This window comes from Phalacrocorax aristotelis, chromosome W (genome assembly GCF_949628215.1).
Source record: "Phalacrocorax aristotelis chromosome W, bGulAri2.1, whole genome shotgun sequence".
NCBI classification, from domain to species: Eukaryota; Metazoa; Chordata; class Aves; order Suliformes; family Phalacrocoracidae; genus Phalacrocorax; species Phalacrocorax aristotelis.
In genome coordinates, this window is record NC_134310.1 from 21,278,015 (window position 1) to 21,304,397 (window position 26,383).

Here is a 26,383-nt window from a genome sequence, read left to right on the forward strand (position 1 = left end):
GGCTTGGTTGCTAACTGGGGCTAAACCACGACACTCCACAAAGCTAGCACACTGCACCAAGAAACTACAAGGTATTTATAGTTAAATGTGTCAGTAACAGCTAATATTCACACAAACACCCCCAGCTGATCATTGGTTAGTTTCTTTCTCACTTCAACTTAAATGCACAGATCCCTTTAAGTTTGCCACACATGCTCAGAGAGTAAGGGGCTTATTCGAGTTTGGTGTTTTCTGTCCTATGGGTGTGATTTTTAGTATTATAATGAGGATAGTTCAGATAAAGGACACTTAGTTTTAGTTCTTATCAACATCCCAATTAGTTGTCCTCCTTGACTATATACTTTTTCACCCAGCTTTTAGTATCTTCTGAGGAGGGATGTTCCCTTTTATCAGTCTCTCAGTTCTTCTTCAAGTATATAGTCGTAAAACATATTTATTCCCTGTCTCTCAGCTCTCTTCTCTGGCTGCCAAATTCTGTTTTGCCAGGCTCACATGGTTCATTGTTATTACTTAGCAGAAAATTCTGTTTTCTTCAGGATGTCGCTACCGCTTCCTGCTGGCGTCTAGACAAAATAAGGATGCATGGCAATGCTCTTCAGGACTTCAAATTGAGGAGGGGTTTGACCCTTAGAAAGGAGGCCCTCCTTGCTAAGAGCTGAGAACTTCAGAGCAGCTAGGTAGGCACATGTTCTCTTAAGGTATGCTGCAAAAGCATTTCAGAGTAATTGGCATTGTGTGAGCAATCCCAAAAAAGTATAATATTCTACAGATGGGGTCTAGCACTATTCCACAATAAAACTTGTCTCTCTCCTTGTGATAGCTAATATAAGGATATTGAGTAATTTACAAGGGAACTGATAAAAAAAAATTGTCTATTTTTTGGTGGGGGAGTGGGTTTCTTTTGTTGATCTAGTCAAACTGTCCTTGCAGAAATTAACCGAGGCTAATAGTAGCTACGTAGCATCATAGTTAGACCAGTAGTAGCATCAACGGCAGATAGATCCATGTAAAACGCTGAAAAGATAGAGAGGGAGGAAGAAAAAAGCTGATAGCAACCTGCTACCTCTGCATCACCCCACCCAAGCCGTGCAGCATCAGGGTCACCCCCGTCCCTTCACCTCCAGACGGTTTACTTTTGCGCCTACACCGAGCGGACTCCTTCCGTCCCGTGGCGGAAGTGAGCTAGCGTGCGCGCGACTATTAGCCGTGGTTGTTGTTATGATGTCGGTCGCATGCGCTGTGTCTCGTAAAGCGCTGCTGTTGCGGCCCAGGAGCGAGAGGGATTTACCGGTCAAGGCAATGCGCAGGGGGCGGCGACGAGGCGACGAGCAGCGGCAGCAGCAGCAGCAGCAGCGGCAGCAGCAGCAGCAGCAGCGGCGGCAGCGGCGGCGGTTGGGAGAGTGTAGGGGCGGTGAACAAGAGGCGGAGGCGACGGCGCTTCCGAGCGACGAATGGTGGCGGCAGCCGCAGGAATCGAAGGTGTTGGCGGCGGCCACGATAGCCAGGGCAGAGGAGGAGCGGTTGGAGCGGGAGCATTTCCGGAGGATCATCAACGCGTTCCGATACTACAGGTAACAGAAATGTGCTGCCTCACACGCACGGCCACGTGGCCCAGCTCTGTGATGGGGTGTTGCCCTTAAATGTCCTGAAAAACAATAGTAGGTCCTGCTGACAGAGAAATCCACGTGGTGTTTTTTGTGGCAGATTGTCGGGGAAATTTTTGAGAGACTTGTTAAATTGCGGAAGAAATAAGGTCGTCTGAAAGCACTGATGGATGTAATTTTGTTATAACTAGCTATCTAGGCATTTGTTGAGTCAGAAAGGTGCTGGATAGCCCTTTTAGGGATGAGATAAATGAAAGGGGGAGAAATAAACCCCAACCCCTGACTTGCTACCTGAATCCATAGAATGAAGGAGAAAACATAAGTAATTGAAATGGTGGAAGGAAAAAAACCAGCCTTGGCTGAAAAAAATCCAGTCCTTGACAGTATTTTGGGGAAAGGGAGGACTTATTTTTTGCCTGGCTCAGTTACACGACCAATTTAATAGTATTCATAGTTGAGGCTGTTGAAAGAAGACAATTTAATGCCTTAGTGGGGCCACCAAAACTCCAGCATGGTCTGGCATTGACTGTTATGATTCCTTCAGAAGCAATTGATTTTTGAGGATCCTGCTTTCAGCTGCCCTATTTCCATTCCACATTCCAGTTTTTCTGTAGCCAAAGGTTACCATGATATTCAGCTGTTTCATCCCGTTTAAATTGTATTTGTGAAATAATGTTGCTATTTTTATGGGTTTGTGGGTTGATTGTTTACTAAGTTGCATCATTTTGTAGATCTGTGTATTAGAGGTTGTGATCACCTGTACTGGAAATGAGAGGCTGGGGATGAAGCTGTAAAACAGTGGTCCTCTTAAACTGTAATGTGTCGTTAAAAGAGTGGTAATGTGGAACTAGAGCTTAAAACAATCATTTTGCCTATAAAATTCTTGAGAACTTGTTCTCTAGTAAGGAATTATGAAGTCCGACTACTGAGTTGAAAGAATTGGATAGTTGTAATTGGAGTAGCTTTGAGTGAATTCTTTGTATTTATAATATGTATTGCTGCTAAATATCTGAAGACTTTAATTTTTTTTTTTTCTTCCTAGAACTAATATGTATGAACGGGTGAACAGAACAGAGAGACAGTTTAGATCTCTCCCAGATAACCAACAGAGTCTTCTTCCTCAATTCCTTCCTCACCTTGATAAGATTCGGAAGTGTGTTGATCATAATCAAGAGATACTACAGACCATTGTCAATGACTGCATTCATATGTTTGAAAACAAAGAATATGGAGATGTATGTTAAAATGAACTTTTTCATATTTCAAAACTAAATTTTGTACCCTTTGGATTTTTCTAGCTCTGCTCTGGTTACATTTTAAAGTTAATTTTTCAGTTGGCTATATAGACCATAAATGGTATCGTATATCTTATTGTAGGTTATTGTATGTTATGGCATCCTAAATTATTTATTTTAGGTAGTCCAAGTATTCTGGATGTTAGCATTTGTAAAATTTAGTGCAATTTTTGCACTACTTATTTGCCTTTCAGTGTGGTATCTAGCAAAAAAAATAATTGCACTCGGACTTAAAAGACTGTCAGTGATGGAAACTGAAGTCTCTTTTTGGTATCTGCAGGCTAGGTACAGTTCTGGGCAGCTCTAGTGTGAGTTTTCCATGCTGCATCAGTAACGTAGAGGGATCTCCCTCTTACGGTGAGCAGTTCAGTCTCATCACTAGCGAAGTCCTGATCCTTTCCTGAATAACTACTAGTTGTGCTTGGTTATGCCATACTGTATGTTGGTTTTGTGATTTGGTCTCTTGGGGGCTGAACTGAGACCACCAAACTCAATCCATTTAACAGGGCTGGATTTGGGCCCTGGTCCCAGAAGTGAGAGGTAAGTACTTTGTCAATTAAAACTCCCAACAGCCCTAATACTTCTTGTCTGTTTCTATTTTATTTTCTGTTTTTCAAGTTTAAAGATACTTGGTGCATTTTTCATTAATTATTTTTCCCCCACTTTAATTAGGGAAGAGGGAAGATTACACCAGCTTCTACATTTGACATGGATAAATTAAAATCAACTTTGAAACAATTTGTGAGAGACTGGAGTGAAGAGGGGAAGCCTGAGAGAGATTCCTGCTACCAGCCAATCATTAGTGAAATTGTAAAGAACTTTCCAAAAGAAAGATGGTAAATAGTATTTTAAGACTTACTTTTATGTGGGCATACACCATTGTAAAAAAATAACAAGTTTTTATGGAATAAGAAAAGGCTTGGTTTCAAAAATACAGAAATAACCATGAATGCTATGGAATTCATTGTTTAATTGAGAAAGTTTGTTTTTAGCAGAAGGTATTGGAAAAGAGCAGAATCATAAACTTGACATGGAATTAAGCTGACAGTAAAAACTTATTTTTTTTTCCTGTGGCTTCATATAACAGGGTTCATGATAACTTTTCATGTAATAGTCTCCAGGAGACGGTAGAGCTAACCCAGTGGTGCTTGGTGAGTTAAACTTTACAGGTTACCAGACACTCAGTGTGGGCTCTGCAGATTAAGGGAAAGGCCCTTGTGACAGCAGCAAGTACTTGGGGGAAGGGGGAAGGAAGGAAGAAAAGTCATAAGCCTCAGTGTAGTGTAGCTTTATTGCACTTAAAATTTATAATACAAATGCTTAACTTCAGCCTTGATTTCAGGCAGATAATACAATGCAAGTCTTGTAAAAATTCTGTTGCATGTGTGCACGTGTCGTGGTTCAGCCTCAGTCAGCAACTAAACACCACGCAGCCGCTTGCTCACTCCCCCCATCCCTGTGGGACGGGGGAGAGAATCAGAAGGCCCAAAGAAAATTTGTGAGTTGAGATAAGCACAGTTTAATAATTACAATAAAAACAATAATTATAATAATAATGATTATTATAATAATGACAATAATGATAATATAATAAAATGGAAAAGGAAAAAAAAAAGGAAAAAACCCCCAAAACACAATCGATAAAACTGCTTACCACATGCCGACCGACGCTGCCCGTCCCCGAGCCACGATTGCTTCCTCCCTGCCCCGGCCAGCTCCTCCCAATTAATATACTGGGCATGACGTTACACGATATGGAACATCCCTTTGGTCAGTTTGAATCTGCTCTCTTAGCTGTGCCCCCTCCCCTCCCAGCTTCTTGTGCACCCGGCAGAGCATGGGAAGCTAGAAATGTCCTTGACTAGTACAAGCACTACCCAGCAACAACCAAAACATCGGTGTCTTATCTCAACATTGCTTTCATACTAAGTCCAAAGCACAGCACTATGCCAGCTGCAGTGAAGAAAATTAACTCTATCCCAGCTAAAACCATGACAGCACGTACCTTTGTAACTGCATTGGCTTATTAGGAAATGCTACCAAAATACTAAGTGTTGTGGTGTTTTGTGCTGGTTTTAACTGGGCTCGAGTTAATTTTTGTCATAGAAGCTAGTATGAGGCAATGTTTTGGATTTGCGCTGGAAACAGTGTTGATAACACACTGATGTTTTAGTTACTGCTGAGCAGTGCTTACATAGAGTCAAGGCCTCTTCTGCTTCTCACACCACCCCACCAGCGAGTAGTCTGGGGTTGCACAAGAAGTTGGGAGAGGACACAGCTGGGACAGCTGACCCCAACTGACCAAAGGGATATTCCGTACCATATGACATTGTGCTCAGCAATATAAAGTTGGGGGAAGAAAAAGGAAGTGTGGGATGTTCAGAGTTATGGCGTTTGTCTTCCCAAGTAACTGTTACACATGATTGAGCCCTGCTTTCCTGGAGATGGCTGAATACCTGCCTGCTGAAGGGAAGCAGTGAATGTATTCCTTGTTTTGCAATGCTTCCATGCACGGCTTTTGCTTTACTTATTAAACTGTCTTTATCTCAGCCCATCTGTCGTCTTGCTTTTCCAGTTCTTTCCCCCATCCCGCTGAGGTGGAGTGAGTGAGTGGCTATGTGGTGCTTAGTTGCTGGCTAGGTTTAAACCAGAACAGGTTTTTAAGGTAAACTTAAGTAAAAGTATACCGGTAAAATCTAGGAAGAAGTTATTGCTGTAGGAATTCTGTAGTTACTGTTTCTGCCATTTAGCTCGATTATCATAAAATACATTCCAGTTTAAATTTGATGCTCTAAAAATAGGAAAATTATCCCATACTGTGTGTGTTTTGATGTCACTTGTGAGCTTTGTAATCATAAGCATAACAGGTCAGAGCTTAGATTTGATATAGCTTGGAGCTATTGTGGGTTTCCTTCTTTCTCAGTGATTACTAATAATTCACTTGTACCAATTTGAAAATACCTTCCACTTAATTGTCATGAGTGGGGATTGCTAGTGGTGGCAGAACATAATGTGGATTTTGATATGGTCAAATGGACATGTTAGATGGATTGCTTGGTTTCTTTTGCTTTGGGCTAACTTATCTCAAGGTGGATGCATCACTTAAGATATTCTATTTGAAGATTAATGTTCTGCAGTACACTGAAAAATAAAACTTTAATACCCTTCCTTTGTTTGATGCAACACATTCAAGAATCTTCAGTTGTAGAAAAAACTATAGTAAGTTTAGTTTTTACACGTTTAGGTAGAAGATTTATTTTTTTTTTTAGAAATCTCCCTAGCTAGGAGATTACCTAGGAAAACGCACTAGAAATAGAGCTTCTTTCGTTTCTATGTCTGATACTTAACTTATAAACACTAGGCAACTGCCTCTTGGAAGATGTGATATTCAGCTGGATTTTGACCAAATGTAATAATCTCTAAAACTGGTTTTGAATTTTGACTTCATGGAAATCCTCCTTTATTTCTTAGTTTATAGCTAGACAATGCCAATGTGTTGCATATCTGATATAAGACTTAGAAAGCCAAACAAGTTGGATAAAAACTGTTAAATTTGTGAGATACAGTGTATTTCTTGTGCTTAACAGGTCAAATCATTGTTCTAAAAGCAAAATTTCAACTTCCATAACTAGAAGCATAACTTTAAATAACTATTCAAGGAAATAATTATAAAGATTTACAAGAAATAATTCAAGAATTATTGCTTTTACTCCGAACTCGTTGATCCTTCATAGGAGGTAGTAGTGCCATCTTATTTTTTTACAGTTTGTGTAGGAGAAGATCACGCTTCAGACATAGACCTTGTTTATTTCCAGCCTTTTGTAATGTCACTAAATTACAGTACTGTTTTATCCTGGTTAAAGCTGAAGACCACCTTAACTATAGACGGTTGCAAAATAGTAATGCTCAAAAACCAGCCCATTTTTAGCAGGCTGTCTGAAACAAGAAACAGAAGCATCCTACTTTCAGTTTGCAAAGGCAGTAATGCTCCATAAATTGGCTTATTAACTCTATAGCTGTTCCTCACAGGTTTTTTTAATAGGTCTTCAGTGCTTAATAGCACCCTATATGAGGTAAAAATGAATTAAATATTACAAATTATCTGATGTAGGTCTATAGGAGAGGTCATAGTTCTATTCTGAAGATTAAAATTATTACTTTCAGCAGTTCGCATTTTGGGGTGGTTGGGGATTTTTTTGTCTGTGTGTAAACTGTTAAAGCTTTTGGTTATGGAATAAGTAACTGATCTAAAGTCAAAGGGGCCGTCTCCAAGCAGGACCTCACAGTGGGCATCTGCTATCGACCTCCTAACCACGATGACGAAGCTGATGAAGTGATATTTGGGGCACTAAAGCAAGCTTCTGGCCAACAGAACCTGGTCCTGATGGGTGACCAACTACCCAGACATCTGCTGGAAGAACAATACGGCAGCTCGCATGTCATCCACCAAGTTCCTGGAATGCATAGAGGACTGTTTCCTGATACAAATGTTAGATGTGCCAACCAGGAATGAGGCACTGCTGGACTTGCTATTCACAAACCGAGAAAACCTGCTTTGTAATATCTCGGTTAGTGATAGCCTTGGCTGCAGTGACCACAATATTGTGGAGTTCGGGATCCTGCTGAGCGTGCTGAAGGTCACCCCTAAGACAAGGACTGTGGATTTTAGAAGAACACACTTCAGTTCACTCAGGGCTCAATTAGGAGGGATTCGATGGGAAGCTTCCATGGAAGACAGAGGAGCTAGTGAGTGCTGGGAATTCTTCAAGAACTCTCTATTGGAAGCACAAAGCCAATTTATCCCCTGCAAAGGAAAGGGAAGTAAGCGGAGCAAGAGGCCCCCATGGCTCAACCATGACCTCCTGGGTCTACTCAAATCCAAAAGGGAAGCATACCAGAAATGGAGAAGTGGAGGATTATCCGCCGAGAACTACAGGGGCATAGCCAGAGAGTGCAGAGATGCAGTTAGAAAAGCAAAAGCCCAATTTGAACTGAAACTGGCTGTAGACGTGAAAAATAACAAGAAAGGGTTCTTCAGACATGTCAACCATAAGGAGAAAAAGAAGGAAAACATAGGCCCACTGTTAAACGGAAAAGGAGAGTCAATCACCAACGATGCAGAAAAGGCAGAGGTCCTCAACACCTTCTTCACCTCTGTCTTTACCAGCACTGTCAGGTCCCAGGCTTTGGGAACAAAATTGCCGATTGATCCAAACACCGACCCACCATCAGTGAAGGAAGAGTTAGTATATGAATTACTACAGGAGCTTGACCCCCACAAATCGATGGGCCCTGACGCCATCCACCCGAGGGTGTTGAGAGAGCTGGATGACATCATCGCAAGGCCACTCTCCATAATCTTTGAGAAGTCATGGAGAACGGGGGATGGCCCAGAGGACTGGAGGAAGGCAAATGTTACCCCTATCTACAAGAAGGGCTCGAGAGAGGTTCTGTGTAACTATAGGCCCATCAGCCTTACTTCAATCCCTGGGAAAGTTATGGAACGAATCCTCCTGGGGGCCATCACAAGTCAAATGAAACACGTGATTGTGAAAAGCCAACATGGCTTCACTAAAGGCAGATCATGCTTGACAAACCTGGTGGCCTTCTATGCCAAAGTGACTTGCCTGGTTGACATGGGGTGGGCGGTGGACATTGTCTACCTGGACTTCTCCAAGGCCTTTGATACGGTCCCCCACAGTCTCCTGCTTGAGAAAGTGATGCGTTATGGCCTAGACAAGTGGTCTGTGCAGTGGGTGGGGAACTGGCTGACAGGCCGCACCCAAAGGGTGGGTGGTGATAAATAGCTCCTTTTCCAAGTGGCAACCTGTCACAAGTGGAGTCCCCCAGGGATCGATATTGGGCCCAATGTTATTCAGTATCTTTATAAGTGATCTGGATAACGGCATCAAGTGTAGCCTGATGAAGTTTGCTGATGACACCAAGTTGAGTGGGGAAGTAGACACTCCAGAAGGGAGAGCTGCTCTGCAGAAAGATCTGGATAGGCTGGAAGAGTGGGCCAGCAAGGACCTTATGAAGTTCAACAAGTAGAAGTGTAAGGTCATGCACCTGGGAACACATAATCTGGGAGTGCAGTACAGACTGGGATCCACCTGGCTGGAGAGCAGCTCTGTGGAAAGGGACCTGGGTGTCCTGGTGGACAGGAAGCCCAACATGAGCGAACAGTGTGCTGCTGCGGCCAAGAAGGCCAACAGGATGCTGGGTTGCATCAAAAAGGGCATCACCAGCAGAGATAAAGAAGTCATCATCCTGCTCTACTCAGCGCTGGTCAGGCCACACCTGGAGTACTGTGTGCAGTTCTGGTCCCCTCTATACAAAAAGTATGTGGACAGGCTGGAAGGGGTGCAGAGAAGGGCCACCAAGGTGATCAAAGGACTGGGAAGCCTGCCATATGAGGATAGGCTGGGAGAACTGGGTTTGTTCAGCCTTGAGAAAAGGAGGCTTAGAGGGGATCTCATCACTGTGTACCAGTACTTAAGGGGTAGCTACAAAGCAGATGGAGACTCCCTTTTTACAGGGAATCACCTGGAGAGGACAAGGGGGAATGGACACAAGTTGGTCTTGGGGAGATTCCGATTGGACATGAGAGGGAAAGTTTTCACATTGAGGACAGTCAACCATTGGAATAATCTCCCCAGGGAAGTGGTTGACTCGGCCACGTTGGACACCTTTAAGAGTCGTCTGGACAGGGTGCTGGGCCATCTTGTCTAGACTGTGCTCTTCCTAGAAAGGTTGGACTAGATGATCCCTGAGGTCCCTTCCAACCTGTGATTATGTGATTCTGTGTAAAGTCTTAGACAGATGTGACTGAAGTTGGAATGTTTTGAATTTTACATTTATCATCAGTAAGCTTTATCTAAAGTTCAAATTGGCATGAGGAAACATCTGGTAATAGGTTGTATGATTCTGAAGTCAACACCTTTGTGCAACTTTACTAGGAATTCTGTTTTTGTTGTCTGTTGTTAGACACAACTAATATGATGCCACTTCTGTCCCTGTTTTTATAGCTCTGAAACACCAGTTGGTTTTTTCTTGTCTCAGTTTAGAACAGTCTCCATTACAAGTTTGAGTTTCTGTTGAATGGAATGTCTTGTATTCTAAAAATGTGTACTGCATGTATATCTATTTAAAAGTTTAGTATCTGTGGTCATTATAGAGATGTAGTAGCACTTATATAAACACCATGCCCCACACCCCCACGGCCTTCCTTGTAGAAGAGAGGCAAATAAAAACTTGTTTCACAGAAGTGCCTTTAAATAATAGTGAAGTTGTATCTTGATTTCTTGCTTCTTGTTAATTGCGAAATTAAAAAAACCAAAACAAACAAACAACCCCCCCCAAAAGTATAACTTTAAAGGAATAAAAATTAGGCATTTAAAAACCCTTTTTTTCTTTTTTTTTTAATTTTTTTTTTTTATTTGTGAGGCTTCACCAATTATGTGATTAATCCACAAACACAAACCAAAAGGCACTGTTAAAATTGCTTTGTTAGTTTGTGTGGCCTTTAGAAAAGGATAATACTTTCTCTCTCCTGTTAGCATGATTTCTGAAGATCATTACCTAACTTTCAGAAGTTATTTAACTCCCTTGCTCATCTTCATGTTTATACAGCATGCTAAACCTTCTGATCCCTTTTTAGCATCCTGGATTTTTAAGGGATCAAAAAGCTTTGCATTTTGCTTTCTCTCACAGTGGGGGTGTGGGTGGGTGGGGGTGTGTTTGGTTTTGTTTGGGTTTTTTTGTTTGTTTTAATGCTGATTGTGGCTTCATTTAGTTGCATTTGTATATTAAATTAATACACAGGTGTTTTGCCTTTGAAGGTGAGATGTAAAAAGGAGGGAGGACTGAGTATTCACACTTGCTTTTTTGATATATGAAATTAGAAAGTCTCAAGCAGGACCACCTAGGGCAGGTTGCATAAGACAGCTTTTTAGTACCTTCATAATTTTCTGCCTGGAAGGGGAGAATACTTTGAGATTTTTAGTTCTTGTATTTACTAGTTGCTCGACTTGGAAGGTGGGAAAGGTTGCCTTAAATTTCTCAGTAACCACACAACTGCTGGATGCCTTTCTGTAGTCTTCAACTTGATGTCTAGTTATGGGAAGTGAAGGGGCAGATAATTACGCTGAACTTTGGTTTAGGAAATTCTATGTTGTTTATGTGCTTGAGGGAAATCTGCAAACAGTATATTTAAAAACCCACAGTTGCTGAAAAGTTACCTATTTTCAAGTTTTTAGAGTCTGAATTGCTCATGAGCTCATGTTTGCTTTGTGGTTCTGCTGTCAAAATACTTTTTCTTCTTTACTGAGTATAAAGTGATGTAAGAAAGAACTTAATTTCTGATTGCTAGAATACTAGTTATCAATGGACATTATAGAAGAATAAATGGTGATATGTGAACGTTTGCTCTTTCTGCAAATCACTTGAGTATTTTAATGATAACCAAGTTATTAAATATATTTTTCTTAATTATGCGCTATACTCTGAATAAGGATTACATAGGCATAAGTACTTTTATTCTGTGTGAATATTATTTTGAGTCTTTTCTGTGGGTTTTTCTTTATACAATTAAGTGATCTGATCAGAACTGGCTTGGTGTGTCTTTTAAAAAGTAATGTCGTACAGGAAGTACATTATAACATCTAAGCATATGGGGGGAAAATGTTGGACTGGACCTCAATATGTTTTTGTTAAAGAGGTATATGATAAAGACTTAACTACTATTTTTGTTTTGTTGCAGGGATTGCTCCAAAGTTAATATCCTGGTACCTGGTGCTGGGCTAGGTAGATTGGCATGGGAAATAGCTATGCTCGGTTATGCTTGCCAAGGAAATGAATGGAGCCTCTTTATGCTCTTTTCTTCTAACTTTGTACTCAACAGGTACATGGCTTATGTTTTACTTGCTGTTTGAAACCTCCAGGTACTAGGGAGGCAAAAGTATAAATGAGGAAAAACTTGAATAAATAAAGGTCTTGAGAATAGATTTGTAAGTTCTAACAGACAACCACTTTTTAGAGTGTTTTGATGAAAAAATGAGTGGGGATAATTGGAGCAGGAAGCATTGTATTTGAGTCTAATGGCTAAGTCATTAGGCTTATAGTAGCAAGCATGGCTTTTAAGTTACGAGACTTGAGATTTCTAGACTCTGCCACAGACTTCCTGCATAATCTTGAAAAGGATTTAAGATTTTTATTTCAAATGCATTGCATTTATATAAAATGCACATCTCTCTTGGGTATCAAAAATGGCTTAGTTAAGATATGCATGATACTTAGTGATGGTGACTAGTATCAGAGGAAACCTATTAATGAAAATGTTATATTCCATACTAAAATTTAAGTTACTGTTTCTACATTAAAAGCAACCAACAAAACATGCTGCACCACTTCTTAAGCAAGTTCTGTCACTTGAGTAATAATTACAATAATGATGGTTCTACAGTTAAACTGTGGTACTAAATTTGAATGTAGGGCAATAACATAAATTTCACTGTATAGGTTTAATTTAGAGTGACATTTTTGTATTTGGTGTTCTCTCACTTATACTGGAAATTATTGATCTCACAATGTACTTGGAAGAAGGTAGTAAAATGTAATTGTTCTTGTAAGAATGAGAATGGGAAGATTATGGGTGGGGAAGTATGAATTGACATGCCTTTGAAAACACATAAAATATTGGCTTATACTTATACTTATTGGTGGTTTGAAGCTCTGTGTGTGAACTGTTATTCCCTTATGCTAGGCATGGAAACAAAAAGATGATCCCAGATCTGTTATTGCTTACCATTCAAATACAGACCAAGGGGAAGACATTTTTTAGGGCTGCTGCATGTCTGCTTAAGACAGTAGTGGTCACTATAATGGAAATAAATATTTGCTATAGATTTATTTGCTCTTTCCTTACATTATTCATAAATTATTGAGTTGATCTAATGCCTTGCAGCTACTGAAAGGAGGAGGTTGTGGTTTTTACTTATCCCTAGCTATACGGCCCTACTGGCTCTTACATTCTTTAGAACTTCAGAAATGATTCAGTGCAGTATAAAACAATTTAGTTACCCTATTTGGCAGCACTGGTTAGCTGTCATGTTGGTTGAAACCAGTTAACATTCTAATTTTTTTGTTTTCCTTACATATGGAATCTTTGGCCCATATGTGGAATTCTCCTGAAAATTCATGCTTAGCTTACTCTAGTACTCCAAAATTCTTAGCATCTAATGTTCATGTGGTGCTTCCTATTAGTATAAAATGTATTTAGCAAAGAGGTATATATGTGTTATTATATTTGCTAATAGTATTTAATTTTAGACAGTGAAATTGAGTGTTGCTCAGCTGCTGTAACCTTCATCTTTCCTGGGCAAGTTATCGATTACAAGTTTTGTTATTGGCATGGAAGACAATACAGAGAACTGTTATCTTTGAATTTCAGTCAGTTCAGTTGAGGTGCAGGCATTCCTTTCTGTCAGATTTAACCTTGGGATGTCTATTAAGGTTTTAGGGACCTTTGAGATCTGTTATTTTAGTCTTAAGTGACTGTTCCCAGTTAGCATTCTGAAATTGACATGTTTGCCTTCCTGGAACTGGAAGAAACAACAATGAACAATATGAGCTGAAAATACCAGTTAAGGAAGAATATGGTAAGAAAGAAGGATTTTTGCAAATAAGTGTTTAGCTATAATTCCTTTCTTCTTCCCTTCTTAATTTATCCAAAAAGGGGACTGAGTTGGTCCCTAAGGCTTTCCATGTTGGAAGGAAAATAACAGCTTTGAATGAAATGCTAGTTTAGTTTATTTGGGGATGAGGGTGTTGTGATTTTAAAAAAAGAAAATTTAACTATGAAATAACTTCTTGAAAATTATTTTTAATTTTACCATTTAAACAGCGTGACATGATTCCTAATTAATTTTTTTTAGTTTATAGTGGCATGAGGGTTTTGCTATTGTATGCTTATAGTTTGGATCTGCATTCTTTTTCAGTACTTTTTATTCCTAAAAATAAACCAAGGTCAATCTTGAATATCAAGTCTACTACTCCGGTGGGCCTTCCAGATTTGGTATAGTGACTTAAATCTTCTGTATACAAAGTGATATCTGAAATTTTTTTAATACATGTTAAAAAACCCAGCAACTCTTAAATTGAGAGCCTTTGTTATTGTGGATAAAATGTCATAATTCAGTATGTTGTGAACACAGAAGTGCATCGAGGTGTAATTATGGTTGCTATGAATATTTGAAATTAATCAGTGCAGTTTTGAAAAACTATATTGGTTAAAGTGCATTATTCCATTAGGAAGCTCCAATTTGAAAATAAAGTGGCTCTGAAGGAGTTAAGCTATAATGGCTCCAAAGCTGCTGTAATCCTGGATATAATGACAGATGGCAGAGGTGATCACTAGTGATATGCAGGCATGCTTCTTACGTGTTTTTTTGAAGAATAAAAACTGTAAGAAGCATAATCAGTTGTCCTGCCTCTGGAAACCATATAAAAATTTTCAGGTAGCCTAGAGTCACAAGGACACATTGCATCCCTTTGACATCTGATGGGAAGGGAGACACTAGATCTTATGTGGTCTCATTTCTCCACTGTGCAACAGGATTGATCTAGTGTGCAGCTGATTGCTGACTTGCTATGTCTTGCAGCTGGAGATTCAGAGCAGACTCAGTAGCCTGTCTGACAGCCCTTCAGTAGAAGCAGCACTTATGAATATTTGAGAAAGTTCAGTTGGAGTAATATAAAATCACTTTGCACCCAAATGAGGGTAGGGGTGGTTTAAAATGCTTTCATTCATACAAGTAGGATTCACACTGACAGTTGGCTAATCTTTACTTTCCTAAAAAAGCATCTAATCTTGATACCTTGAGAAGGTTTCTTAATTGGTCAAAAGTAAGATTTTACCTAATCATCTTGTCTAGAATTACCTTTTCAGACTGAGCGTTACCCAATATATGTACTGTACCTATTAGAAATAAGTGCTTCACACTCTACTACTTAAACAACTTTAACTCCCTACCTATATTTTTTCGTTAGAAAGATGGTAGCTGTAAGGGACTGCACTACTTAAGTTTGAGATATAAATTATAAAAGCTGGAAAAGGGAGGTTTTCAAGTTTGAATATGGAGAGGGTTTGGCTTTTTATATTAAGTAGGGAATTGCTGCTGGAACTGTTGAAGTCTACATGTATATATTTTATGCTCAAAAATTAGAAGTATTGGAAGGTATGTGTTCCTTTATGGCTCAGAAAAATTTCCTTTGTTATCTACTCTGGTCTCTTAGTTTCTTTGCATTGCTTTTTCTGAAAATTTCATTGTTTTACAGAAATGTTCTGAGGACAATACAAATTGACCGTGAGCACACAAAGAATGCTGAAATAATTTAAAAAAAAAAAAAGTTAATCTATCAAATGTTAAGTCAGCCAAAATAGACATGTCTTGCTTGAAGGAAACAAGGCCTATGTTGTCAGGGTTATTTCCCTGCTTGTTTTCTTTGATTGCATGTATCTGATATTTTTATATCCATTATATATGGAGACAGTTGATGAACTCTTTATACTGTTGTTCAAATACAGTTAATTTTTGTTTTTACTGAGAAAACTAAATACTACATGGAGATGGTAAAAAAATTTTATTTCAAAAACTTTACCTCAGATGCTTTATATCCATGAGCCAAGAGTGCATTTTCTATAACCTGGAAGACTGCTTACACTTTTAAAAAGTACTTGTTGACAACATCTCTCATAAAGTGCATATCCTCTGTTATCTCCGAATATCTAGTTATGTATGTGTAACATAGCTTTAGTAAGTGAGCTTGACTGCAGAATTTGGTAGTGATACATGGGAGAGAAAATTGGTTTTGGTTTTTTTGTTGTTGTTTAGTTTTGGGGTTTTTTTAAATTATGAATCATTTGCAGGATTGGGAAAAGCTTTTTATATGTTAATACTATTTTCATCACTTCTTAGAGTAAGTGTTCATTTAGTTGATCATGTCAATCCACAAATAAATAAAAACGTTTGCTTAGCATAATTGCAGTACTCCAGATATTATTAACTTAAAATGACATCTAGTGAAAAGCTACTGTGCTTTGTGAAAAGGTGAAATTGATTAATCTTTTGAAGTTTAAATGCATCATTTAATTTTGCATCTGAAAAATGTTTTTGTTTTGTTGTGCTTCAAAACCCCTGTGATTATGGTTCAGGAAAGGCAAAAGAGTCTAGAATGAGAACAAATATTATTCCCAAAGAAATTTAAGACAAGCATGTTTCTTTTGGTTTTGTGTTTGTTGGTTTTGTTTTGTGTTTGTTTGTTGTTGTTTTTTAATAAAACAAACAAAAAAGACAACACCAAAAGGCTTAGCTTTTCTGGATATACTGAATTACAAATTTCATCCATCCCACAGAATCAGGTTTGTCAAGTCCCTTAGAAAAGTTCTAGCTTTAGCATTAACTTTATCAATAAAACAGTGGATGTTGTGAGTCTTTTTCTGTATAATTTTATATTCAAGACACCTACACTTCTAGGTAATACATAAACAATTAATTTAAATTGAATTGTTCTGACTTCCATGTTTTGCAGATGCTCTGAAATTAACTCATGTAAGCTTTATCCCTGGATTCATCAATTTAGCAATAACAGAAGATCTGCTGATCAGATACGACCCATTTATTTCCCTGATGTTGACCCTCACAGTCTTCCTTATGGTTCAAACTTCTCTATGACAGCAGGGGATTTTCAAGAAATTTACTCTGAGTGTAGTGAGTAAATGCAAATATTTAGTCTTTCCTCGGAATTATCTTTAGTGTATTTGTAATGAGACAATAAGAAATGATTACAAATAGAGTGGAACTATATCTGTAATCATTAAGCAAAAAAGTACTACCTATCACAAGATTTTCTTATTCCTAATCAGCTTTGCTTTTTTTTTTCTTTTTTAATAACTAAAAAGAAAAACCCCAGCATACAGTAATATATTTGCTGTAGCTAGCTACTTGCCTAACAGATCTTTGCTGCAGTAGTCTCTTTTAAAATAAAGACAATATGGCAAAGTTAGGGAAGGGTTTACTTGATGTTTAAAAAAGTGATGTTAAGGAAGTGAACAATGTAATTAATGCATTCTTTTTTTTTTGGGGGGGGGGGAGTATTTTTGTTAATTAATTTTCTGTTGTAAGAGCAAAGCAAACTTTTTTGATAGTAGTTAATTATAATTGAAACAAATATATGCTTATTGACAGTAGCAAGTATTTCAGGGGCATATTATGGGGATGATTATTAAAGATTGAGACTTCCCATCAGTACAAATACCCTTACTTTTCCTGGTGATATCAGATTAATCGTGCTATCTTCACTGCAGCTATAAAGTAGTCTTTGTATGAGACTAACCTAATGTTGAATTAACCTGCAGAAGATAACCTTGTTTAGCACATACCAATTACACATTTATTCTTTGATTGAAGAATAGCACTTATCTAGGTTTTTTTCTTTCATATGTAGTCTAATATTTAATACTTCAGGTCTTAGTAGAGCAAATAACAAGAAACATGAAGTATTCCGATTTAGAGGTAACTTTTTTTCCCCCTCACGTAGTATTGGATTATCACCAAGGACTTATGTTTTCCAGTTCCACATCTCTGTCCTCATTGGACCCATATTTCATTCTGATGAAAAATAACTAGCTTTTGATCTGCCACTTTTTTGTGCAGCTAGGCTTCTAGATATTTTCTTATAAGATGCCTTTGTCTGAAAAGTGGATTCATCTCCCTGCGTGCAATGAGTCAATAATCACACACTCATTGCTAATTTATTTCAGGGTTGCGCAAGCCTGGGTGCTCAGTGGTTTTCCACAAATCAAGCACACTGAAGCTGGCTATCTCATTATATTTGTACAATAAGTCCATACATATTCTGCCAATCTAATACATATTCATTCTAACCTACATAGGTTGCATAATAGCATTAAGTCACTCCTCTTGGCTCTGTTTCAGATCCTTCTGCACATGCCTTCCTCTCTTCAGGGGTCTTGGTGGTCTTTACAGATGAAGTATCCTAACCCTTTTTATCCATATATATGATTGCATGTCACCTAAGGACAACTCAAGGCTATTTTCTCTTGCCAACTCCTTTATTTTCTTCCAAAAGGAATGCTTGTCCTTGATTAAATGAATAATCACTGATGGCCAAGATATCCCATCCCTAAGTTTAGGTTAAATATTAAAACATGAAAACAGTGTTTGATCAAAAATAAAGGAGTCTAGATTAATGCTAATTAAACATAGACAATGCCTCTTCTTTCCAAGGGGGGTTGTTCTCTTACACCTTCCTTATATAACTGCTTAATTTTCTGAAGATGCTGTCTTGTGAGGATATCAGATTATTTTTTTAAAAAATTTACAGAACTTAAACTTTTAAAATTTCAGATGCATGTTTAGACAAAAACAGACTCATTCTTGACAAGGTAGTTCTTGAAAGATCCTGCTTGTTAAATACACTAGTAAAAAAACAATTGGAGAAATGTTCAGATACTGGATAAAATATTTTGAAGTATATTTAATATATGTTACAGTAATTATGTTTTATAATATATAAGCAATTTATATTTTATATGATATGCAAAGAATTATTTTGTAAAATACACATAGATATGTATGCATTAATTTTTTACATTTTTTTCAAAATATAGACCCCACAAACCCAAATTTAACTGTCCATCATTTATGTAAAACAGTGTTTTGCATTTAGTTTCTGGTAAATGCGATGAGTCTTCAACTCTTATTGTTAATTGAAGCAAATCCTGAGTGTAATATAAATATTGGTGTTAAATTATATGTTTTTATGGGAGAGAAACATTGAAACTAATATCTGTATAATATATTCTTTTGGTACAGATACATGGGACTGCATAGCAACTTGTTTCTTTATAGATACAGCACATAATGTCATTGATTATATCGATAAAATATGGAAAATATTAAAGCCTGGAGGCATATGGATAAATATAGGTAAGTGTGACGAGTTGTGTTTTCTATAAACTCGACTTCTGTTTCCTCACATACAAGGCACCTAGTACCTGAAAAGAGTTGTGGGGATGGAAGTGTCTGTGCTGACAATTCTACAGAGCTAGGGCTTTCAAATTATCTCAGGCCTCTTCAGAATATGTCCAATGTGTCTTAGTTCTAATCATGTTAAAACCATGTAGGATTTTTTTGTTTTGGGGTTTTTTGTGTTTGGTTTCGTTTGTTTGGGGTTTTTCAAATAGAGAAGCAAAGCTGTCCAGTGCCAGGTTTCACATTCATGTGTTATGAATTTAAGGTAGACAAATGTAGTATCCTGTATTCTTTTTGCTAGTTGTCATAGTTTTAGCTGGGATAGAGTTAATTTTCTTCACTGCAGCTGGCATAGTGCTGTGCTTTGGACTTAGTATGAAAGCAATGTTGAGATAAGACACCGATGTTTTGGTTGTTGCTGGGTAGTGCTTGTACTAGTCAAGGACATTTCTAGCTTCCCATGCTCTGCCGGGTGCAGAAGAAGCCAGGAGGGGAGGGGCACAGCTAAGAGAGCAGATTCAAACTGGCCAAAGGGATATTCCATATCGTGTAACGTCATGCCCAGTATATTAATTGGGAGGAGCTGGCTGGGGCAGGGAGGCAGCAATCGCGGCTCGGGGGTGGGCAGTGTTGGTCGGCGGCTGGTGAGCAGTTGTATTGTTTGTGTTTCTGGTTTGTTTTTTTTTTTTCCTTTTCCATTTTATTATATTATCATTATTGTTATTATAATAATCATTATTATTATTATTGTAATTATTAAACTGTTCTTATCTCAACCCACAAGTTTTTTGGGTATTTTTTGTGCTTTTGCTCTTCTGATTCTCTCCCCCGTCCCACAGGGGTGGGGGGAGTGAGCGAGAGTGGCTGCGTGGTGTTGAGTTGCCGACTGAGGCTGAACCACAACAGTCCATTTTGGCACCCAACATGGGGCACAAAGGGTTTGAGATAATAACAGTTGCTGGTCACAGCATTGATTCATCTGTTCTCAATATTAGTTTGTCCAGTCTATACCATGCTGATTGTAAAGTACACGTTAAAAATTGCTGTTGGTTTTTGTAGTTTGCTGTGCTCTGCAGTGATTAGAGATGTTTTGCCTAGGAGATTTGTTATTAAAACACTGGCCTTGAGCATTATCGGTTATTTAGGTCTTGCATGGAAGCTGTTACTGTACTTTGGGTACCACCTCATGGAGACAATTAACAATTATACCTCCTCCTCTGAGAGGTTTTTTATGGAGGAAATACAGAATGGCACCTTAGCTACCATCTTATATAATGTCTCCTCCTTCATTACAACAGCTTTTCAGTATCTTGAACATCCTTGGGTAGTTAAGATACATCTGTTGGTATTGCTGTTGTGGCAGATGGTGTCACTTCTGTCTAAGGTTAATAAGCAATTTAAGAATATCATCCAGAGATCTGCCCCAAGGCTGGATAGCTATGCGTGGCAGGGTATGTGGGATAGTATGGGCAAATGCATAAGACGGTGGGCACCCCCAGTGTTGTGGGACTTCACCCCTGAACAAGTGCAGAATCCTGAAAAATTAGTAGAATATTTAGAGAAAGTATGTTGTCACCCTGGCAATCCCAGAGAGATACAAATCACTGCAATGTGCTGGGGCCTGGCCCATGCCTATTGAGCCCTGTTTAACACTATTCAGTACCCCCAAGGGGAAGAGAAGGCCTCTGGATCTAAAAAGACAACGACAAGGAAAGCAACAAGCACTGCGGCCACTCAAACCCCCACGACAGACACTGCAGCTACTCAAACCCCGGTGACAAGCGTTGCAGCCAAATCAGAGGACCAACCCGTGCCAGTACTGGTCGCCCCTATACTCAAGAAGAAATCTTGGAAGAGAAAGTCAACTTGTTCAGAAAGAGACGATGAAGAACCAGGGCCATCACAAGAAGAGGAGGAGGAAGAGGAAGAACTTGTACAAGAAACAGAAACTACCCGATCCCTATCCCTGAGTGAGTTGCGGGATATACGGAAAGATTTCGGCCGTCGTTCAGGTGAGCACATTATCACCTGCCTGCTCCGATGCTGGGATAATGGGGCCAGTAGCCTGGAATTACAGGGGAAGGAAGCCAAACAACTGGGATCCCTTTCTGGGGAAGGGGGCATTGACAAAGCAATTGGAAAAGGACAAGCCCTCAGCCTCTGGAGGCGACTCCTGTCAGGTGTGAGAGAAAGGTATCCCTTCAAGGAAGATATTGTATTTCGCCTAGGAAAACGGATGAACATGGAGAAAGGCATCCAGTACCTGAGGGAACTAGCCGTGCTTGAGGTGATTTATGGTGACCTGGACGATAAACAGTCATCCAAAGATCCAGACGAAGCCCAGTGCACACGACCCATGTGGCCGAAGTTTGTATGGAGCGCACCACTGATGCATGGGAACTCATTGGCAGTAATGTCCTGGAAAGATGACGAGACACCAACGGTGGCGGAGGTGATTGATAGACTCCGGGAATACGAAGCAAATCTCTCTTCCTTGCTCATCTCTGCTGTTGAGAACCTGTCCCGGGAGTTCCAGCAATTCAAAGAAGATATGTCCTACTCCCCACCAGTACGGAGCACTATCTCAGCCATTAGGAATAATTGTCACTTGGCTCAAAGGAGAGGATACACACCATGGGGCACACTATGGTTTTACCTGTGTGACTGTGGAGAGGACATGAAGAAGCGGGATGGAAATCCTACATCGACCCTAGAGGCACGGGTACATGAGCTGCAAGGGAAAACAATCACTCAGGGAGGTTTCTCCAGGAAAGCTGCTACTCCAGTTTCCAGTGACCAAGTCCCCAGACAGAGGAGCAGAAGCACTGATTTTATTTCTGATCTTAACAGAGACACTTTTGATTCATATTTACAGGAATTTACAGGGGGTGCCCACTGCCCTAGGTATTTGCCCATGCTATCCCACATGCCCTGCCACTCCTAACTATCAAGCCTTGGGGCAGATTTCTGGGTAATATTCTTAAGTTGCTTAGTCAAAACCAAAACAACATGCCCAAAAACTAACAATAAGTGCACCTTAACCACCCAAGGATGTTCAAGATACAAAAAGGTTGTTGTAATAGAGGCAGAGACATCATAGAACAAAGTTGCAAAGGTACTATTCTGTATTTCCTCCATATAAAATCTCTCAGAGGAGGAGGTATAATTGCTAATTGCCTCAGCAATGTGGTATCCAAAGTACAGTAACAGTTTCAGCAAAAACCCCAAATACCAGATAAAGCTGAAAACAAGTGTTTTCTTAACAAATCTCTTAGGCAAAACGTTACTAATCACAGCAGAACACAGCACACTAAACAAACCAACACCAACTGCAAAAAGGACAACATGGTGCTGTGACCAGCAGCTGTTATTATCTCCAACCCTTGAGCCCCACGTTGGGCGCCAAAAAGACTGTCGTGGTTTAGCGGCAGCTCAGCGCCACACAGTCGCTCGCTCGCTCCCCCACGAGTAGATGGGGGAGAAAATCAGAAGGGTAATGCTCATGGGTTGAGATAAGAACAGTTTAATAATTAAAATTAAAAGAAACAACAACAGAAATGCAACGTAAAGGAGAACAATGAGAGGAGCGAAACTCGGGGAGGGGGGAGGGGGGAAGGGGCGGGGGAATGAACCACTGAAACAAACTGCATGCAATGCAGCCGCTCACCACCTGCCAACCCAGCACCACACCTCCATCAAGCCGCAAACTGCCCCCCCTTAGTATACTGGTCATGGTGTCACATGGTATGGAATGAACATGCCATTGGCCAGTCGGGGTCAGCCACCCCCACCGTGGCCCTGCCCCTCCCAGCCTCCCGCCAACGTGGCTGAGGGCAAGAAGCTGGAAGGGTAGCCGTCCCCGCCCCCCACCCCCCCACCCCAGGGAGGAGAATTAACCCCTTCTCAGCCAAAACCAGCACAGTGTTCTAATTTGTACAATGCTTCTAAGTAGAATAAGGCTTAAGAGATTTGGCTCAAAAGAAGAGACTTAAAACTTTTGCCACGGTAAGGGAAAGGCAGACCAAACTTGGGCATTAAACATTTTGTATGGTAGCAGTTGGTCATTCAGTCATTGCACCAGTCCTGGGCAGTCGCAGAATGTGAACATAGCCCACAGCATGTCCTGCCTCCTGTTCTGTAGAGAGAGCAGTGATGCTAGACTGAAATTAATTATAAAAATCATATTCGAGTGATAGAAATGTGATGGGTTTTTTGGTCTGTATTTTGAATATTGTCGGCTTGGATATTAGCATTCTTAACACTTTCTGTATGTACTTCTGATTTTTTTTAAAAAATTGCCTTTTTTAATAGCTTTTTCCATTTTTTCTTTATACTGTAGGTCCTCTCCTTTACCACTTTGAAAACTTGGCAAATGAACTTTCTATAGAGTTAAGCTATGAGGATATAAAAAATGTTATACTGCAGTATGGATTCCATATAGAGGTAAGATGATGCGGCAATTTTGAATGAATAGCATTGGTGTAAACAAAACTAACTTCTTCATACAAACATTTTACCTTAAATGGACTGCAGTTTAATGGCTAGACTAATAACTTTTGAGAGAGTTAAATGTTTATAGTCATGTTCTTTTTTATTTTGTTGTGTTGGGGTGTTTATTTTGTTTTGTTTTTTAACCTGTGTAGACAGACCATGAAATCTGTTGGTAGAAAGTATATAGAAATTTCTTACAGAGAGAAATTTCTACAGTGCCTGTAGAGGAAGGTATTTTGAAGACTTCTGATTTTTACTTTCAGGTGGAGAAAGAATCTGTATCGTCAACATACACTGTGAATGAACTCTCCATGATGAAATACTACTATGAATGTGTGTTGTTTGTGGTGAGAAAACCAGAATAGAAGAGAATTTGGATAGGTTAATCAGAAAAATGCTAGCTCGAATGCTAAAACTGAGAACAAAACAGACTGGGTGATGTCTGGACAAATCAGTGGTGCCTTCTTACACCTAAAATGATTTAGATAGCATCTATTTTCTTAATATCATCCAAACATGTAGTGTGCCGTGCGTATTTGTAATGTATTATTGAAAATGGAGGGGGAAACGTACACATACACTATATGCTTTGGAATGCATTTATAAAAAAAAAAGGTAACATTTTCATGTGTATAAAATTTAATGTTTCCCCTAACCAGGCTAGTTCTCCATAAATGCTGCCTCATTTTTTTTCAGAAATTTATAATATTTTTTTCTATAGTGTTATTTAGCATACTAGCTGTATCACAGTTCAGAGAAGTATTTCTAAATGTACACTTAAATTATGAAGTCTGAAATGGGTTGAAAAGTTATTCTTGAAAAATTATTCTTGACATATAATAACTATCAGAACTGTTACAGCATTTTCTGTGGAACTGGAAATAGTGTAAATAGGAACAAAGTAGACTATTGTATGAATTCTAATCTGAATCTGTCTGTACCGCTGTTAACCATTTACTCAAAACACAATCTGTAGACAATTTGAAATACTGTGTGAAAGCATAGTATCGAATGAAGAAAAGCAGCATGTCACAGAGGAGCAGTAAATTAACCTCAGTTCAGGAAAAACACTAATTCTGATGAATCTTAGTGTCAAAACTGAAATGTTGGATGCTTTGCAGACTTAAAATATATTGATCTTTTGAGTCACCTATCTATTATTTAATGCCAAAACTGTCTGAAGCAATATCTTTGAGAGCTTTCTGTTTAATTATCTTTTACTTTGAGTTCTTTTCTTTTTTTAAAAATTAGTAGCATAGCTGAGTTATCCATGCCATGAAGAGGTGGTGGGACATAGGAAATGCCTTTTTCTGTTGTGTGTCGTCCACCGTCCCCCATCGCCCCCCACAAAAAAAAAGAAGGCATGTAAATAATATGTGCTGTAACCAAAGCATCTCCTTATCAAAGTCAGCATATGCAGGCCAATTGGTAGATAATTTGTTTGTGACTTGAAGGCAGTTTACTCATGCTACATTAAGATCTACCTCTTGCTTCCTTATCCTAATGTTTTCCTGGCAAATGAGGCTTAGGTGGATATTCAATCTACAAATCCTGGTGTTACACAAGAGAGACCAATTTAAAGCTGAAACACTACCATTACAACAAATTTATTAAAAAGCCAACAAAACCAAACAAAAAAAACCCCTTGCATACCACAAAAAAAGAATTTTTTCCTTTAATTTCCTTATTATACTATTTACTCTTTTTTTTTTTTTCCTCCTGTGAACTTGGATACTTTGCCTTTATTATGGTGGGTTTGGTTTTAGGTTTTGTTTTTTGGTTAGTTTTTTTTCCCCTTAGATAAAATGTGATTAGTGTTTAATTTCATTTTTCAAGCTCCTTGAGGGCAAGGTGAAGTTAGGTAAAAGTTGATTATGCAATTGCTGAATAGTTATATCTGTAATACTACCCAACTTGTCTCTTGTAACCAGTCTGTAGTTACTCTTAAAATGTGATGTTCTTGTTTTTACAAATAGACAATTGAACTCTGGCATTCTGGTTGAATCTCAATATCCTTTGTTCTCTTGGTTTTTTTCTTCACTATCCCACACTGTCAAAAGTATCTTTTTTTTTTTTACATTGCTTTTGGAAAAATATTTTTTTTAATTGACTTAAATCAGGTGTATAGTGATGCGCTTTTGTTTTAAATTTGGAAAATACCAATCTGTTTCTGATGCTTTCCTTTTGAAGTATAACAGTTACATTAAGAGTTGGAAGCAGAATAATCTTATGAATTACTTGAATGAATTAGTGTGTTATCTGCAGTCCTATTTGTGAGTTCTTAAAAATCATTATTTGTATTTTCATGGACAGGGATAACTGTGTATTATTCTGTGTGACTGCATTATTTTCTTCAATTGTACACATGGGGGGGGAACCTGCATAACTTGTTTAGCAGCTGAAGCAAAGATAATTTAAGTCACTTAAACTGTATGTGGTATTGTAATTGTGCAAAATATGCTTCATAATCTGCAGAATAGTAGTACTTCTTTATATGGACTAAGTTTGATAAATGTAAAATGTCCTGTATTTTTATTTACATGTAGTACATTATAAAATCAGTTATGACAATAATGTCCACAATAGGCTTGATTTTTTTTTCTTGGATATTACAGTTTGCAGTATGACTTATCTTTGATTTTTATCATTTACTCAGTGGTAATTTTTTTTTTAATTCTTGGTATGTAATCAACTACTGCATTAAAAGTCCCAGGAATGTTAGAGCTGTCTGTAAGTTCTGAAGCGTTTTGTTGAATATCTGGATTAAGTGTCTTGTGGAAACATTATGACCAAGAATTGCTGTGAGAGGTTTTTCCAACTTCCTGGGGTGCTGCAAAAACCTCTGTTTCCTAAACGTTGCAGCATGTCATATAGCCTACGGTGCCAAGCCAACAAATGAAACGTTGTGGCTGGTGTTTACTACAGGCTACCTAATCAA

At 38.7% G+C, this 26,383-nt stretch overlaps 1 protein-coding gene across 1 annotated transcript; it reads left to right on the plus strand.

Annotated features, from left to right (window-relative positions):
- The first annotated feature begins 1,186 nt into the window (after positions 1–1,186).
- LOC142049316 (carnosine N-methyltransferase-like) lies at positions 1,187–26,168 on the plus strand. The gene is made up of 8 exons (XM_075076923.1): positions 1,187–1,571; positions 2,647–2,839; positions 3,572–3,735; positions 11,661–11,801; positions 16,490–16,668; positions 18,796–18,909; positions 23,294–23,397; positions 23,709–26,168. Exons 1-8 carry the CDS (start codon positions 1,219–1,221, stop codon positions 23,808–23,810), a joined length of 1,350 nt encoding a protein of 449 aa, XP_074933024.1. The 5' UTR covers positions 1,187–1,218; the 3' UTR covers positions 23,811–26,168.
- Positions 26,169–26,383: the final 215 nt, after the last annotated feature.

What these genes read in the sequence shown, in the direction of transcription:
- LOC142049316 (XM_075076923.1), top strand. Translation starts at nt 1,219, where the DNA reads ATGATGTCGGTCGCATGCGCTGTGTCTCGTAAAGCGCTGCTGTTGCGG. An exon ending in AAAACAAAGAATATGGAGAT is followed by an intron (nt 2,840 to 3,571) that starts GTATGTTAAAAT and finishes CACTTTAATTAG; the next exon opens with GGAAGAGGGAAGATTACACC. An exon ending in TCTAACTTTGTACTCAACAG is followed by an intron (nt 11,802 to 16,489) that starts GTACATGGCTTA and finishes CATGTTTTGCAG; the next exon opens with ATGCTCTGAAATTAACTCAT.